The following is an 18265-nucleotide window of genomic DNA, read 5'->3' on the forward strand; positions in this document are numbered from 1 at the left end:
TAGTTTTAGGAGGCCATTTTAATATTCCCCTCCATCTTCCTCACCCTCCCCTTCAATAGAATCAGTTCCAACCTCTTCATAATCCTTCTCCAGTGCAGCCATGTCCTCCCTGGCCTCGGAGAACTCTCCCTCCTCCATGCCCTCACCCACATACCAATGAACGAAGGCACGCTTGGCGTACATCAGATCAAACTTGTGGTCGAGCCGAGCCCAGGCCTCTGCAATGGCCGTGGTGTTGCTCAACATGCACACAGCCCTCTGGACCTTGGCTATATCTCCACCAGGAACCACAGTGGGAGGCTGGTAGTTGATGCCCACCTTGAAACCAGTGGGGCACCAGTCCACAAACTGGATCCCACGTTTAGTTTTGATGTTGGCAATGGCAGCGTTGACGTCTTTGGGCACCACATCTCCACGGTACAAAAGGCAGCAGGCCATGTACTTGCCGTGGCGAGGGTCACATTTCACCATCTGATTGGCTGGCTCAAAGCAAGCGTTCGTAATTTCAGATACGGTCATCTGTTCATGGTAAGCCTTCTCGGCAGAGATGACAGGAGCGTAAGTGGCCAGAGGGAAGTGGATACGTGGATAAGGCACCAAGTTGGTCTGGAACTCGGCCAAATCCACGTTGAGCGCGCCGTCGAAACGAAGAGAAGCCGTGATGGAGGACACGATCTGACTCATCAGTCTGTTCAGGTTGGTGTAGGTGGGGCGCTCGATGTCCAGGTTCCGACAGCAGATATCGTATATGGCCTCGTTGTCCACCATGAAGGCGCAGTCCGAGTGCTCCAGGGTGGTGTGGGTGGTCAGGATGGAGTTGTAAGGCTCCACCACGGCTGTGGACACCTGTGGGGCCGGATAGATGGAGAACTCCAGCTTGGATTTCTTGCCATAGTCGACAGACAGGCGCTCCATCAGCAGGGAGGTGAAACCAGAGCCAGTGCCTCCACCAAAGCTGTGGAAAACCAGAAAGCCCTGAAGACCATTACACTGGTCAGCCTGAAAATAGAGAATGGTTGTCAGAATTCAAATGTAACACAAATTTACTTTCATCTTTCCAGATGATTTTAAATTCCATGATCTTACCAGTTTGCGAAGTCTATCCAAAACAGGATCGATGATCTCCTTTCCGATGGTGTAGTGCCCACGAGCATAATTGTTCGCAGCGTCCTCCTTACCATTAATCAACTGCTCAGGGTGAAATAGCTGGTGGTAGGTCCCAGAGCGCACCTCATCTATGGAGGGGTGGAAAATAAATAGTCACACATCAAATAAATTAAACTGAACTAATTCCAGTGCTCTCCAGCAAGTGGTGAGACTTACCAATGACAGTGGGCTCCAGGTCCACAAACACGGCCCGGGGAACATGCTTTCCAGAACCGGTCTCACTGAAGAAAGTGTTGAAGGAGTCGTCTCCTCTTCCCACTGTCTTGTCGCTCGGCATCAGACCATCTGGCTGGATGCCATGTTCCAGGCAATACAGCTCCCAGCAGGCATTACCAATCTGGATGCCGGCCTGACCAACATGGACTGAGATGCATTCACGCTGGACAGGAAGAAAATATACATTTTAATCTGGGACACAGATAAAACATGTCATCTTGCATCAAAGTGCTCTAGTATGAACTATTATAAAGCTAATTGAATGGATACAAAAGGCACATCAACAAATAATGACTACCTAGACAGCTGGTGATCCTCCCTATCCCAATAGAATCAGCTAGCTACACTGATTTGATGAACCTCTGTGCCCAGAATGTGGTTGTAAAAGAATTAAGGACTTCATTCTAAATTGCCCGTTGGCTTGGTAACCAAATGTTTGTCTTTAATAACAAAACGATGATTGGATCGTTACATCAGTTGAAATAACGTGTCTCCGTTAAACGGGCAATAGTACACAAAAAGGGAGCCCATACGCCAATTTTTATTAAAAACATGTATTTTTTTTACACGCATAGATACACGCATCAATGTATTCCGAAGAGGAAGACATATTTGACAAATATTAAATGCTTACCAAAGTCCTTTAACAGTCATTAAGGTAACTGTCAACTAACGGCTAACTGCGACTGAGTTAGCGGTTGGTTTGAGACAGCAAAAAAATTATAATAAACTATCCCTCTGACCATTTTTAAATGAATTTACATTTATAACAGGGCTGAAAATATCTGCCCATAAAAACCTGGGTAATAAATTGCACTTTATGTTTAAATGAACGAACAAATTTAGAGAGCTAAAGTCATCCCAGTCTTCGATTACCTCTCTGAGAAAAGTTAAAATGAAAAACGTTGAAATATTCTTACCATTTTTCTGTATTTTTCGGATTTGCGAGGACAAAGCAGAAATCTATTAACGAGTAAATTTAGAGGAGGAAGGCCTTCCACGTAACTACAACAAATAGAAGAGCCGTTTGTTGTTGTGAGCGTTTGGGTTGGCTGGATCATACCATTTTATGACAGCTGAGGGGTGGTCGTAGTTTTAATAATTTGTACTTGTCCTAGCCTTAATAAAAATAATATGATAATAATAACAATGATAATTACTTATAAAGTGAAGTAAATACAATCTATGATCGTTGTGAATTCACAGTAAATAAATAAACAGATAAATAATATAACTGTATGAATCCCCCCTACATATTCTCCAGATGGTCACTCTCCCACTGCAAAGCCGCTGTTTCCCAATCCAATTCAGTAGATGGCAGTAATGCACCTTTACGTTGGTTTACAACCAAAAACCATCAACAGAAATAACGTTCACTTGATTCAATGTGAAAGAAATGATTTTGGAATAGTTATCTTTAAACTTCACTTCTTTGCTTTATTAAGCTGAACCTTTTGGTCACTGGCAATGTGCGTCTTCTCCTTTAGATTTAATTCTACTAACAGCCAATTGATCGTATAATTATATTAATATAAATTAAATTAAAAGGAAAGATTTTTTGCTGTTTTTTCACAAACTCGATGAATTTTTATTTCACTGATTCTGAATAAACTTTATTTAATTTGTCTATAGGTGTCGATGTTTTGCGTGAGTGGGTTGACTTTGATTTTAAAATACATTGTATAACTTAATAAGAAAATAAGGTGACCCACAGTCTTATGTAATTATGCAATACATTAAGTTAAATGAGTTTAATTTGGAACACAACAAAATAACATTATATGTGAAAACTGAATCAAATGCACCCAGGTGTGCTACGTATGAAGATTAAATGCATTTTACATCCTGAATTCACCATATATCAAACAGAACTGCAACCTGAACATAGTTCAGGTGGAAATGACTTGTTCTAAGATAATTTTTAATTTTCTACTCGAAAACACAGAGGACGAATTATAGCTCGTCATAAAACAACTTCGTGGGGCATCGGGACATCCAAATCTCTACAGCGAAGATAAAACATAATCAACATGCATAACTTTCACATTAATTTTTAAATCCAATTTTAACGTATTCGTTCACTCATACATAAAAATGGTGTATGATTTTATATTATTTTTAAATTATGTATCTGATGGCCTTTCCCGATTAAGTGACGTAATTTAAGATGATAAAGCACTGACATTGGCCACCAGGAGGCAGTATTACATTATCAATTGATTAAATGCAAATACTTGAAGTAAACGATCACCACTAACAAGGCACTAAAAGTAACATTTTTTGATTAACTGGACCAGAAAAATATTAAATATTATACCTGACATTTGTATATTTTCATAAGAATATTAGCTTGAAACAAATGAAGCAACAACAAACTGATATTTAGTGATCAGACTATCCTTTGCAAAAACAAACAAACAAACAAAAAAAACCTTCCCATTGGCTTTCTCCGATCATATCCAGTAGGTGATGTTACATCTTTCTGACAACCAGCCATTGGCAGAAAATGTAAGGTAACATTTCATAACTGAAGCTGAACACACTGCAGCACTCAGGCCTCCTGGACCCCCGGTATTTACAGTCCACTCTGATAGTAATGTCTGTGCAAAGAGTCACATTAATTTGTTTGTCTCACTGTGTATCAGGGCTTTGATCAACCTTCACCACCTTGTAAATGGTCTGAGCTGAATTTGCAGTTTAAAAAAGGAAAAAATATACACAATACTTTTTAGTTTTTATTGTTGAACAAAATATACAAGACATTTCCAATTCATCACAAAAACACTGCATGTTCTGCAGAGAATTAAAGCAGGGCCTGGTTATCAGGCACAGGGCAACTATTCAAACATTTTACAGAGCAGAAATTGGCTTTTTGGCCACATTCACATATTAAATCTAATTTTATAAGGCAAGACACAAAATTGACATGACTACTGAACAGACTTAAGGTCTTTTCCAGAGGGCTGTGTGCATGTTGAGCAACACCACGGCCATTGCAGAGGCCTGGGCTCGGCTCGACCACAAGTTTGATCTGATGTACGCCAGGCGTACCTTCGTTCATTGGTATGTGGGTGAGGGCATGGAGGAGGGAGAGTTCTCCGAGGCCAGGGAGGACATGGCTGCACTGGAGAAGGATTATGAAGAGGTTGGAACTGATTGTATTGAAGGGGAGGGTGAGGAAGAAGGAGGGGAATATTGAAATGGCCTCCTGATACAAGTTCTGTTTTTTAAAGTCTTTCTCGGTCCGTTCTGATGTTTTTCCACTTGCTGTTTTACGTTAAAACATGCAAGTGAACACTTTAGGATTGATGTAAGTTCTGTTGTTGTTCCACTTGTCCTTCAAGGACGTTGAGATGTTTACTGCTCTTTAAAGAGCACTACCAATTTTTTGGGGTGATGACCTTGGCCATGTCTCCACCAGGAACCACAGTGGGAGGCTGGTAGTTGATGCCCACCTTGAAACCAGTGGGGCACCAGTCCACAAACTGGATGGTGCGCTTGGTTTTGATGTTGGCAATGGCAGCGACATTTAGAAGCCTTCAGTCCTAACGCTGCAATTACATCTCACGACTTTTGTAATACACTGTCTTTAAGAATACTTATTCAACACTATATTAAGCACAATAAGGTCAACTTGACCTTTTACCAACACTCCTGCAGCTTTTAGCCAAACCTCAACTCAAAGTAGGAACAGTTTGTTCCTACTTTCTGGCCTTCTGACTAGTTTTATTTCTTTGATCAAGAGACATCTCCAGTGGTCTAAAGGAACAAGGAAATGTGTGTAATAGGATCAAGTTTTTAAGACGTTTTTATTCAGACTGGAATCATGTATCTTGTAGATGTAGATCTTGTAGATATACTAGAAGATGTACAGTATATCTCGTATATCTACATCTTCTTGTAGAAGTACAAGAAGATGTAGATATACACCTGTGTTCTAAAATTGTTGAATAAAGTAAACATTTTCGGTGCTTTAATGTCATATTTGTTTCTGTGTGTACTGAAATGTTCTTCAGTTAAGTCACACTCCTTTCTTGAAGCAAACAACTTACTGCGTCCATTTGAGGCAACAGCACCAATCTGCTGATAAGTAGACGTTTTGGGCCTTTTCAGTGCCTTAAAAGCACCGTGTACTTCTGCTTATTCATTGTAATATATTACAAATAACAATTTGGTCTAAATAATTCAAAATCTCTAGTATAGACTGAAGTTTAAGCGGACCTTATTTTGCTTTTATTATTGAAAAACAGGAACTTTTCAATGAAAGTCTCTGTCGGTGTTTACATGTCTTAGTCAACATTATGAAAGCAATCAATAATTTCGTCAGTTTGGCGCCATTTGACCAAACTGGAGCGCAGGCCCCGCCCCTTTAATATTAGCACTCACGTGCTTTGGTTCCAGTTTCTGATTGGTGGATTTGCCCGTCTCTGAGTGACTCGTTCAACAGTCAATCTACGTCAGTCCACACGGTGAGACAGGTAGTCACTGGAGCACATAAGGACTTAGCTTCAAAGTAAAAGCACATTCAGCATTTTGACGTTGAAAAAAATAAATTTAAAATTAAATAAAGCGAAAATATAATGACAATAAACTTAACTCAACACTATCAGATCGTTTTTGAAATCACTACAAAAGCGATTTTAAATCATGTGGCACAAGATTTACAAAGGAATATTCTGAAATTGTGATACAGCAGATGTAAAATATTAAGGCCTGGGCATCTTTTTGGGAGTTTTACTTATTTATTTTATTCATTGTATTGTCCAAATTGGTATTAACACGGTTTTTAGTTAGAATGAAAGCAGTCTTTCACTGAAGATATTTTGATTTCAATAAATGTATTTTTGAACAAGGTTTAGTAGTCAGACCGTCCGTCCGTAAAGCAAGCAAGCAAGCCAGCAAGCAAGCAAGCCAGCCATCCATCCATCCATCCATCCATCCATCCATCCATCCATCCATCCATCCATCCATCCATCCATCCATCCATCCATCCATCCATCCATCCATCCATCCATCCATCCATCCATCCATCCATCCATCCATCCATCCATCCATCCATCAGCAATGGTGAGAACTCATCGAGAAAAAAAACAAGTTCCAAAATATCAAAAATGTTTTAAATCACTTATGGAACCATGTTTATCTTCTCATATCTGCTACAAGGGTAGATAACTAAAGAACCAACTCACTCACACAAACTATAGTGTCATGTTAGTCATGAGTTAAGTTTACTTTTGTAACTTTTTCAAATAAAAGTATTTCTGAGTATTTTCACAGTGAGAATTTCATAACAGTCTATGTTTACTTACAAAATAAATACAGATTAAATACAAATTCTCAAGTTAAATCCCATGTTATTAATTATATTCAATCATTTTCTACCCATCATAAACAAATGCCTAGTTCCTACATTAGGACTTAACCTTGGCCTTTGATTTGATACAAAATTGCTTTTATTTTGAAATTTGAAATCCAGCACTTCGTTTCGCAGTTCACGTAACTTGACATTAGCGCTGAAGCCTGAGAAGTGGGAGGCTTTTTTTCATGCTTCTCCTCCCAAACTTTCCTTACCTTCTCTGAAAGTTATGACAAACCTCAGTGTGACTGGTAGGAGACAAGCCAGGAGGTAAGCAACGAGCCGTGTGCTTCACTTTCTGCACTGCTTTGCTTTTATCAGTTCATTATTTCCAAACAAGCTGTTTATTGTCAGGGCTTGCTGCAGTAAGTTAATGCTCCTGTAAAATTTTGCAGTCATCCTGCAGTATTTATCTTGCTGTACTGTATTTTACTCTGATTAATAACATGTTTTCACTTGGTGACACATTTTGTTTTTGAGTATCTAAATGCCATCTTTGTGGGTATTAATGGTGATATGTTGACTTACCACCATCTAATAACTGCTTGACAAACCCCCCCCTGTTATTTCCACATTTATTTATTCTCTAAAATAGTATTTCAGAAATTAAAAAGAGTTGTGTTTGGCATGGAGAACTCTTTTGTTGTTTATAGTTACATATTTAGCAGCAGAGTGGGAAGTCTTAGATTTCAGCATCTTCAAACCTATTTGTTACTTTTGATTTCTTTTTATTCTGTAGTTTTAGCCTCAAATCAAGTTAAACTCTTTAGTCTTTTCCTGCTGAATGGTCGTTGAAGCTTACGATTTTTGAGTGAGTGAATGGAAAGTAAATGCAGTGCAGATTTGGAGTAAACATCCTTTTTTTCAATCACTGTTGTGGGTGAGGCAGCTTCATGGGACGGAAATCCCCCTCAGCTCCCACTGCTGTCAGAGTTGTTAAACATCCTCAAAGTTTTCTGGCTGATCTCCTGTCTGTTATTATGGATAGCATCATGTTCTCTTATGTCCCATTCTGAGAACCTACAGAGCTACAGCCCATCTGCTCATCACTGGGATGAATAATGTCTTTGAACAGTTCTTTTATTATGGATGAACTGATGATACAAATATTATATAGGTTGTCCTCTAATCCACACAAGTTCTAAACCAGCGACTGAATACCATCTAAACATCCCATCAAGCTCTTCTGAGGCCTGGCATCAAATGTATAGACAAACTGTCATTGATGTTCCTCAGAAAGTTGCAGAGATGCCACACTCTTTTCGATGCCATGAGCAATTTCTTTGCCAAAATATTTACTAGGTAATTGACCACTTAGAAATCATTTAAGTTAGAGGACTAGAAGGAATACTGTTTATTGTCACAAAGTGGGGAAATTCTGATGCAATAGCTTCAAAGTGACGGGCAATCAAAGCATGTAGAAGTAGATGCAAATATAACATTTATTGAAAACAGAATTAAGAGTAATATACTACTGTGCAATTACGGCAAAACTAATAACTGCACATTAAACAGCTGTTGAGGTTTTTAGGGGCAGTGTTGGTTAGAGTCTACCAACTGCTGACAAGAAGGATATGATGAAACTCCTTTGTGCATTTAGGATCCACTGAAGGAGGTTGATTTACAATGGACTCAATGTTAGGTGTATTTACACAATGTTTAAGGTTCAATGTTCTAAATTTACTAAAATTTTAACCCTTTAATCCAAATCTGCTCCTCTTAGATAAAACCAAGATATTTAGGATGTCCCAAAACAGCCAAAGAACCATCAAGGCTCAAACCTGATGTTAATTCAGTGATACTGGAAGACCAGCATCATTGGCCATGGTGACAACAGTTTAACACCGAGCTGGGGAAGAACATCCCACACAATACCTCCACTCACCTTCGTCAACAACATTGTTTACTGTGGAAATACTTCTCGTTCCTAAGAACCACCTTTTTTTGGGACTTCCTGAGGTATAAACACTGTACTTCCTGTAGCAACTGAAGGAGTACAACCTCCCACAGGAGTTGCTGGTCATCTTTTACACAGGAATTATTGAGTCTGTCCTGTGTTTGTCCATCACTTTGTGTTTTCGTTGAGCCACAAAACATGATAAGGCCAAACTGCAACCAACAAGTAGATCAGGAGAGAGGATGCTGACTTTTCTTCCATCCAGGAGTTGTACAGGTCAGAAAAGGGGCAGTTAGCATCTCTGCAGACCACACACATCCTGGACACAAACTGTTCAGGATTTTACCTTTCGGTCAGCGCTACAGAGTGTTATTTTCAAAAACCAGCCACCACAGAGACAGTTTCACCCCCCAGGTTGTCTCTTTCATGAACCCAAAATAGTCACTTATACTGTGAAAAAAAATATTTTTGCACAATCACAATACTTCTTCCCTTTATGCTTTAGTCCTATTTTATGTCCTTCAAAGTTTCTACTTTTACACCTAATGTCTGCTGTGAGTGCTTGGAAACCTAAAATTTCTAGTTTTTATACATAATCTTGGCCAATAAAGTTGATTCTGATATAGACTTGGAGATTATTTATCAAAAAAGAGACATGTACTCTAAAATTATAATGTTCAAAGACAAGTCAAATGTCTTCTGGAGAAAGGTTTTACGGTTTGATGAGACAGTTTGGCCAGAATGACAAGAACTGTATTTGAAGTTGTCACAGTGAGGCTTTCAAATATGTTGGTAGCATCATGCTGTGAGATTGATTTGGTGTTACTGTTACTTTGCATGAAGTTGTTGGAGGAAAAAAAAAAGATTTTGCCCACTGGAATTTAAATCTGATGGTTTCTGGGTCAGACCCCATATACCAAACCTGTTGGAAAAAATATGAGCTATGCTTGAAAGACGAGTTGTGGTCGGAAAACAAACTGATTCTGATTTGTTTCTAACAATTGTACCAAGAACTGTGGTTGAATGTCCAGTCAGAGTTACATGCGACTTGTTGACGGCAATAGAAAAGTTTCTAGTTCCATTTTTAAAATCCATAATTAAAAACCTGTAGTATAATATTAATAATTGAGTGTAAACTTCAGACTGGTGATGCTGTAAAGTAGAATATAATTCAGTCTGACCAGAAGAGGCTGGTAGCTGAACTTGAAGCTGTTTTGTGTCCTTTACTTGACACAAAGTGTTAAAGTGGCATCTCTTTATCATCAGCCTTTGAACGATGATGATGATGATGATGATAATGATGATGATGATGGATATCTGCTGCATTTTAAATGCAAACATTCTGCATGGTTGCATTTGTGTGGGCGTGCTGGAATAAATACTAGTGTGACAATGAAATGTTACGTTGAAAGTAGTATTTATAACAGCACATCCATAAATTTGTGCTGTTTTTATAAAAACAGGATGTTACAACTTTCATGTGCTATAGTCATGATATCAACATTATCTCCTCAGCTTGTTTAAAAGGGGCAGGATTATGTGAAATCAACTCTTTTAGCTTTAGATCATGTTATAATGTTATTCCTTCATCAAAAACATACTTGGAGTTTAGCCTTGGATTTTTTTACCATGTTTGAGAAATCCTTGAATCTCCCGTGGCAACCATTTAGCTGTGGAAAACCCGTCTCGCCTTCGAGAAGCAGCTTCTCCTTGGAGCTGCAGCTTCCAAGATTCCTCCTCACAGAGCAGCCAGAGCATGAATCCCTCACTCAGCTCCTTCAGACTAGTCAGCAGAAATTAGCAAACACCTGTTTCAGTGAAACGCAGGTAAAACATTATTAGAGGGTTAATAGAGGAACAATGTTGTGATGACTTCCTGAAGGTGGAGTTTCAGAAAGAGCAGGAGTTTTTAAAGAGACAGAGGCCCAATTAGCGTTAAAGCATTAAATTACGAAGTCCTATTTTTTTAAGTCATATTTAACTGAAGGTAACATAGTTACTTGATTGTGCTATAAAATGGCACTCTACCTGGAGAAGACATAATGTGTTAATTTACAATAATTTACAAATGTTAGAAATATTCTATCTGTTGCTGAAAGAACTCTAAAAGAGTAAAATTAACTTCAGTTCTGATAAGGACCAAATAGATTTGGCACAGTGTTGATTTAACAGGCTGGCAGTAATCAGCAATGGGTGGTGGAGGGGATTCATTAGTAATTATGCCCTAAAAAGCTGGAAAAACCCGAATGAGTGGTACTTACTCTGGAGTTTTAACAGTAAGAACAGTGCAATAAAACAATTTGGTGGTTTTATAGCTTTTTGAAAATTCCACACATCTTGATGCCAGTAACCAGCCCATGCTGAAAAGGAAAAAAATATATATGTTACCATGTTTCTTTTTTGTGTTTATACTCTAAATCAGAGTCTAAGGCAGAGTCCAACGCAGGTCAACAAATGATGACTTCACTTTTTTTTATCCCTTGAAATATTGTGGTGGAAAAATCTCCCTAGAGGGAGCTGGTTATTTAGACAATTAAGTTTACAGTCATTTACTAAACCAGGATTTTTGGATAAAGACATTATTATTGGAGCCCTGGGGGAAAAAAAACGACTGCTATCAAAAAGTGAAGTTGACTGTGGCCAAAGAGTTATACCTCAACAATTGAATGTCTCCATTCAGAAATGATCAGTTTGTCACAATGATTTTTCTTTGCCTTTGAAGAAAAAAAAAAAAACACATTTAAAATTTAAGATATTTTTGGATGAATATTGAGCTGATTAGAGATTTGAGAAAAATCATCCACATGTTAAGCTATTAGCAGCTTTCTGAAGCTCACTCTGGGGAAACTGTCTTCCTGCAACAGGACTCTGGGGTTTGACTTACTGCTGCCGCCTCAAAAATAGCTTCCCTGAAAGTTTAGTCTGAGGTGTCTGCAGGTCAAAGGTACAAACATACTCTAATTTTGTAATGAGAACCTCAGCCATCTTCCTGCTTCATGCATTTTCAGCTTATTTGCACCTCAGAGTTGATGGAGGACAGTTTATTTAATAAGGGCAAAATCAAATCTGAGACTGTGCTCGTGAGTCCTGTAGCTTGATAAGCTGCATGCCGTCGTATTTTTAGCTTTATTACAAGTGGTTTTAATTTTAGCAGGTCTGAGAGCCGGTCTGTGCACTGCTGTGGCATGATGCAGTGAGGACAGAGAGAGCTGGAGTGTCAGGAGCGAAATAAAACCGGTATGTTTTTACAAGAAGAGGCTGCAACCTGGTCAGATCTGGAGTGAAAACTGGAGGCTTTCTTACTAATATCCTAAATATTAGGATCTCATACCTGATATTTTTGACACCCAAGTTCAGCTTGATAAATTACATTTAAATTTATATATTAATTAGATAAATATCAGTTCATAATCATAGCCAAAGTTTAATATTCAAACCTTTTAATGTTTATTCATCCCATCTGAATTGAAGTTCTGCAGCAGTTTGTTGCTTATTTGTAAAATAAATCAGCCACACCTCTATTATTGAACTCCATTTTATTCAACATGTGGGAGCATTTAAAAGAGCTTAAAATGTGCTGTTAAAAATATGTTTTTTTCTGTACACTGTGTGCACAATCATTTTGACCATATCATCATTTTTAGGTGTATTTTCTAAGTCTAAGCTGGATAAAATTGATCAACGGCAGGATTAAATCCATGCCCAGCTCTATGACAGCTTGGTTTTGACAGTTCAAACTGAAAAAACAGAACGACTTTGCTATAATGACGTTAGCCTTCCTGTTATCTGCTGAAATTCTTGCTTTCTAGAACACTGAAGAAAAGCCCAGCCTGAGACTTTGTTGTAATTTAATATGTTTATTGATAGAAATAGGATTAAATTTTATCTTTTACATTTTGAAAAACAATTTTGAATCATTTTTAAATTATACTTTCAACCTCTAACACAAATCTTAATAGTCAAAAGTCAGTTTTTTGACTTATTTTTCATTTGGCAATTGTATATATATGAATACCAAAAAGTAATCAGACTTGATAAGATAAAATAAATAGCGTTGCTCTCACTCGCCACAGGCTGCTTGCTTTTGGCCTGATTGTTAGTGAGAGATGAACAATTCAGCTAATAGATTGTGTCACTGATAAGTTTTGTGGCGACCAATACATTACTATTTTGAAGAATGTGGATGGAATTAAAATCATCATTTGTTTTATATTCTAAAAATAAAACATTAAGGTGCAAACTAATTAACAAATAACAGATTTCTGTGTAGCTGCATTTTGGGAACCTTCTCAGTTTTTGTTGGTTATTTATCAGCACAGAAAGCAGGTCTGTTAGTCATAAGTTGATTAGTTTTGGAATCATGAGTGAATTACTCAAACTAAATGACATTAGGAGTTCATGTTTGAGTCAATTGCAAAGGTAGCGTTTTTTATAATACATTAATATTTTTTGAAATATTGAAAATCAGTTTAGTCTTAATCAATGTAACTTGAAGTTTCTTATCTCCACATCTGCTGAGTTTGATAATTGACTTTCACTTTGAAATAAAATCCAATCTGAAGTAACTTATCTTTTGCATTTTATGACCAAGAAGTCACATATTAGTTTAAATACAAAGCATAATCAATGAATTCATGAAAACATTTGCAGCTTGTCAAGGTAGTTGGTAGCACTGCAATATGGTTGTTTATGATTGTGATAGCGAATTGAGAAGTGATAATATGAGGGGCCGTTTAGGACAAAATTTACGTTTTGTCTCTCACACACTACCAAAAACTCTCGCATACTCCAAAAAAGTAGCCACGCACACTCCAAAAAATTACGTTTTGTCTCTCACACACTACCAAAAACTCTCGCATACTCCAAAAAAATAGCCTCGCACACTCCAAAAAATTACGTTTTGTCCCTCACACACTACCAAAAACTCACGCATACTCCAAAAAAATAGCCTCGCATACTCAAAAAATTACGTTTTGTCTCTCACACACTACCAAAAACTCTCGCATACTCAAAAAAATTACATTTTGTCTCTCACACACTACCAAAAACTCACGCATACTCAAAAAAATAGCCACGCACACTCAAAAATTACTCACGCACATTCAAAAAATACTCAAATTGCGTATACACACACTACTAAAATGTCACACACACACACACAAACGTTAACTTTCTCGCTCACATACACTACTATCAGCTCGCTCACATACACTGTACTAACAGCTCGCACATTCACAAACGTTAACTTTCTCGCTCACATACACTACTACCAGCTCGCGCACATACACACAAACGTTAACTTTCTCGCACACATACACTGCTAACAGCTCGCACACACACAGACGTTTATCTCTCACATACACAAGACTAAAGTTGAACACACACACAGTACTAAGACTCGTTTTATGTATGTGTGAGAGCGAGACTTTTTATGAATGTGTGAGAGCGACACTCTTTATGAATGTGTGAGAGCGAGAATCTTTTTGAATGTGTGAGAGCGACACTCTTTTTGAATGTGTGAGAGTTGTCACGGAAGAGGCGGGGCATAATTTTTGGATCAAACTGCGCATGCGTAGATCCTAAACTATAAGTTTCGATTGTTGACTCACTGTATGTTCTATTACTTAGTATATTTGTGCTTTTAAATATATATAGAACGTTTAACTTTCTTGTAGATTAAATGTGCTATAGAAATAAATGAATCTGATTGATTGATTAAAAATAGCAAAATTGCTGTAGTACAATCTGTCCACTGGGAATTTTGCTATTTTTAATCAATCAATCAGATTCATTTATTTCTATAGCACATTTAATCTACAAGAAAGTTAAACGTTCTATATATATTTAAAAGCACAAATATACTAAGTAATAGAACATACAGTGAGTCAACAATCGAAACTTATAGTTTAGGATCTACGCATGCGCAGTTTGATCCAAAAATTATGCCCCGCCTCTTCCGTGACAACTCTCACACATTCAAAAAGAGTGTCGCTCTCACACATTCAAAAAGATTCTCGCTCTCACACATTCATAAAGAGTGTCGCTCTCACACATTCATAAAAAGTCTCGCTCTCACACATACATAAAACGAGTCTTAGTACTGTGTGTGTGTTCAACTTTAGTCTTGTGTATGTGAGAGATAAACGTCTGTGTGTGTGCGAGCTGTTAGCAGTGTATGTGTGCGAGAAAGTTAACGTTTGTGAATGTGCGAGCTGTTAGCAGTGTATGTGTGCGAGAAAGTTAACGTTTGTGTGTATGTGCGCGAGCTGGTAGTAGTGTATGTGAGCGAGAAAGTTAACGTTTGTGAATGTGCGAGCTGTTAGTACAGTGTATGTGAGCGAGCTGATAGTAGTGTATGTGAGCGAGAAAGTTAACGTTTGTGTGTGTGTGTGTGACATTTTAGTAGTGTGTGTATACGCAATTTGAGTATTTTTTGAATGTGCGTGAGTAATTTTTGAGTGTGCGTGGCTATTTTTTTGAGTATGCGTGAGTTTTTGGTAGTGTGTGAGAGACAAAATGTAATTTTTTTGAGTATGCGAGAGTTTTTGGTAGTGTGTGAGAGACAAAACGTAATTTTTTGAGTATGCGAGGCTATTTTTTTGGAGTATGCGTGAGTTTTTGGTAGTGTGTGAGGGACAAAACGTAATTTTTTGGAGTATGCGAGGCTATTTTTTTGGAGTATGCGAGAGTTTTTGGTAGTGTGTGAGAGACAAAACGTAATTTTTTGGAGTGTGCGTGGCTACTTTTTTGGAGTATGCGAGAGTTTTTGGTAGTGTGTGAGAGACAAAACGTAATTTTTTGGAGTGTGCGTGGCTACTTTTTTGGAGTATGCGAGAGTTTTTGGTAGTGTGTGAGAGACAAAACGTAAATTTTGTCCTAAACGGCCCCTCATATGATAAACCTACATTTGCCCTATTTTTCTTTCTTACAATTTCCTCATCATTTTATGAGCTTAGGTGATTTTTAATAATAGGATTTTTGTTGAAGGAAACTGTATATCAAGCTCATGCAGCTACAGTGTTGGACATCTATCCAGCTGTCCATCTGTATAATTTGCATTCAAAGTTTAAATGAAAGTCTAAGGTTTCAAATCTTGGCCTAATGACTTACCAAATTTAATATAAGCAGTCTTTACTGATTGCAATATTGTACACATTGATGTTGTGATCTATTTCTTCTAAAAGTGTGCAAACAAGCACATCAGTATTGAGGAATTATTTACCTAAAACAAGATCCTCTGCCTTGCTAAAAAGTTACTTGTAAGATAATTTTGTCTTATTTCACGTGTGCTACAATATTTCTACTAGAAACTAGACCAAAAGTACTTTGTTAGATTTTGTGTTTTTACAGTGAAGAGTTGCTGAACAGAGCAAGACATCAAGACAGTGTGGTCTCATAAGATGATCTTCTGCTTTTTCCTGTCCTGCTTTAAAAAAATGAAACAACAGGATGGAAATGCCTCCCATCAGCTGCTGCTATGGGAAACCAGTAGAAATCTGCCCTCTGATCACAGGATGGGAAAAGGTCAAACTGAATCTCATGACATGCTTGCTAAGCAAAGCACTTCAAAAATGTTTTTTAGGCTTTTTCCATGTAACTATGATGCCTGAAAAACTTTGCATATAGGTGAAAGGGGATCAACAACTCTTGTTTCAGGCTCCAGAACAAAGCCCATCAACACAGAGGTTACCTCTGTTTGGTGGCTCATAATGGAATAAATGTGATGTTTATTGGGGAAATGCTTCCCTGTCGAATAAAGTCCCCAAGTCCCATAAAAAGACCTAACAAGCCTCTCAGTTCCTGCAGTGGCCTAAATGGACAAAACTGCCTTTATGTCCCACTTTGAAGTTCCTGTTTACCCTTCAACCTCTAATTTGCTGACTTCTCAGTTTTCCCCCTTTTTATTTTTTGCATTTATGTTGAGTTGGAAATTCATCTCATAGTAAGTGACAGGAAGTCCTCTGCAAAAGTCTTAAGTCATCTCACATTTCTTTACATTTTGCTTCCAAACTGACTGAGTTATGTGTAATATTTTGTCCAGTGGTCTTGAACTTTTGGTGCTTTTTCATTTATTTTTCATCCAGCCAGTAGCTTTTCCACAACAGAGCATAGAAAATGTATCATTTGATTGATCTATTTAAAGTTTTTAGTGATAGGTTTTTATATGAAGCCTTCTTTAAAAGTTAATAATAAATTTGGTTCTTTGGAAGGAAAATGTAATAAGACGATAAATCACTTCAGAAGTACAAAACTCTGCATAGTTTAGTTCGGGAAGTTACATTTCCCAGTTAAAATATTCAATATATTGGGAGATTTATAGAAGTTTGTTTGTAAACTTTTCAAAATAAGATGGGTGGATAAAAACCTAAAATCAGTTTCGACATCCAGTTCACTTAGTTTGTGTATTATCCTTGTCATCGCTCGTTTCAGCCTCTGGCATTGTAATCACCTGTCAAGGTTCGTCTGTCATATTCTGGTTAAAACGGCTGAGCTCCTTGCAGCAAACACCTTCTCTATTGAAGCTGTGCTATTCCTCAATCAGAAAATACGTCTGACTGGACGAAAACACTTCAGGATCCATGTGTTTTGGTGATTTAATTATACTGACTTCATTCATAAATCAAAAATAATTTATGATTTTACAACTTTTTGGACTTCAAGTTAATCTATCCTCTGAAATTGAATAAAGTAAATAAACTTACAAAAAGTAATAAAAACAGGTTAATTTATTCTGCATATGATATTCCAGTACTTAGGCTAGATGGGCTGTGCATTGCTCCAAAAACTGGAAACCAATTACTTCAGGTCTTGGTTTGGTCTTTGATTTGTAGAACCTACAGATTAAACGCCTATTTAACAAGTTCAGAATTTTTTTTGTACTTAAAATATCCAGATTAAAATAGTAGAAAAAAATCTAGAAATTTTGTTCTAAAAAGTAAACTGTAGGGTTTTGAAGTGAATCATATTAAGAAAATTTACAGTTGTTGTGAAAAAGATAATTATACCAAATATTCATGTGTTAAATGATATATTTTAAAGACTGGAGAGCATCCATTCAATGTGAAAATGTTGATTTCACATTGGTGAAGAAGGCTGTATCTTTAGTTCACCAGTGAATGATTTAAAAATATCTCACTGAGTAAAAACAAGATTTTCAGTTTAGTTGAAAAGGGACAAAAATTAGTTTTGATTTCAGGTTATCTGAAAATCTTGGCGTAAACCTTGCGACATTCATATGTTCAATTAAACTTTGTCATGCCTGGCAGACTTCAAATCACATTTTGCAGTGAATACAGGCGCATTTACCAGGCCCAATCCAAAGGCTGATTGAATCAGTGCATTCTGGAAAACTGAATTAGAAGCCAGAAATATGTATTTTCCACGGGAGCAGCTGGGTGGAGATTAAGGCGTGTTCTCCAAGAGATATTTCAAAGAGTTATATACCTCCCATGCCTTGTCATTACCCCGACTCCTTCCATCAAACAGAGGCAGAACCAGTGTAATTTCCACCAGCTAAGGAAATAACACAATAACAGATGCATGCGACAGCTCAGTTGTTTCTGGGCATGAAACTGGCTGACATCTGTTCTTGTTCTGTAGTTATGACAATAAAACATCTGGAGAGTCTA

The 18265-nt window shown here is 37.5% G+C and overlaps 2 protein-coding genes across 2 annotated transcripts in view; one reads left to right on the forward strand and one right to left on the reverse strand.

Moving 5' to 3' along the window:
• Positions 1 to 2383, reverse strand: LOC116725369 (tubulin alpha chain-like). Its single transcript, XM_032571355.1, has 4 exons — positions 2304 to 2383; positions 1324 to 1546; positions 1087 to 1235; positions 1 to 999 (listed from the first exon to the last, which is right to left on the reverse strand). Exons 1-4 carry the CDS (start codon positions 2304 to 2306, stop codon positions 19 to 21), a joined length of 1356 nt encoding a protein of 451 aa, XP_032427246.1. The 5' UTR covers positions 2307 to 2383; the 3' UTR covers positions 1 to 18.
• A 4527-nt stretch (positions 2384 to 6910) lies between these two features.
• Positions 6911 to 18265, forward strand: part of kank3 (KN motif and ankyrin repeat domains 3) — a 41064-nt gene continuing 29709 nt past the window's right edge. The window contains exon 1 of the mRNA XM_032571352.1: positions 6911 to 7009. The gene's annotated coding sequence lies outside the window, so the exon portion shown is untranslated. The remainder of the gene's footprint in view (positions 7010 to 18265) is intronic.

The sequence above is a fragment of the Xiphophorus hellerii genome, chromosome 9, assembly GCF_003331165.1.
Source record: "Xiphophorus hellerii strain 12219 chromosome 9, Xiphophorus_hellerii-4.1, whole genome shotgun sequence".
Lineage (NCBI taxonomy): Eukaryota > Metazoa > Chordata > Actinopteri > Cyprinodontiformes > Poeciliidae > Xiphophorus > Xiphophorus hellerii.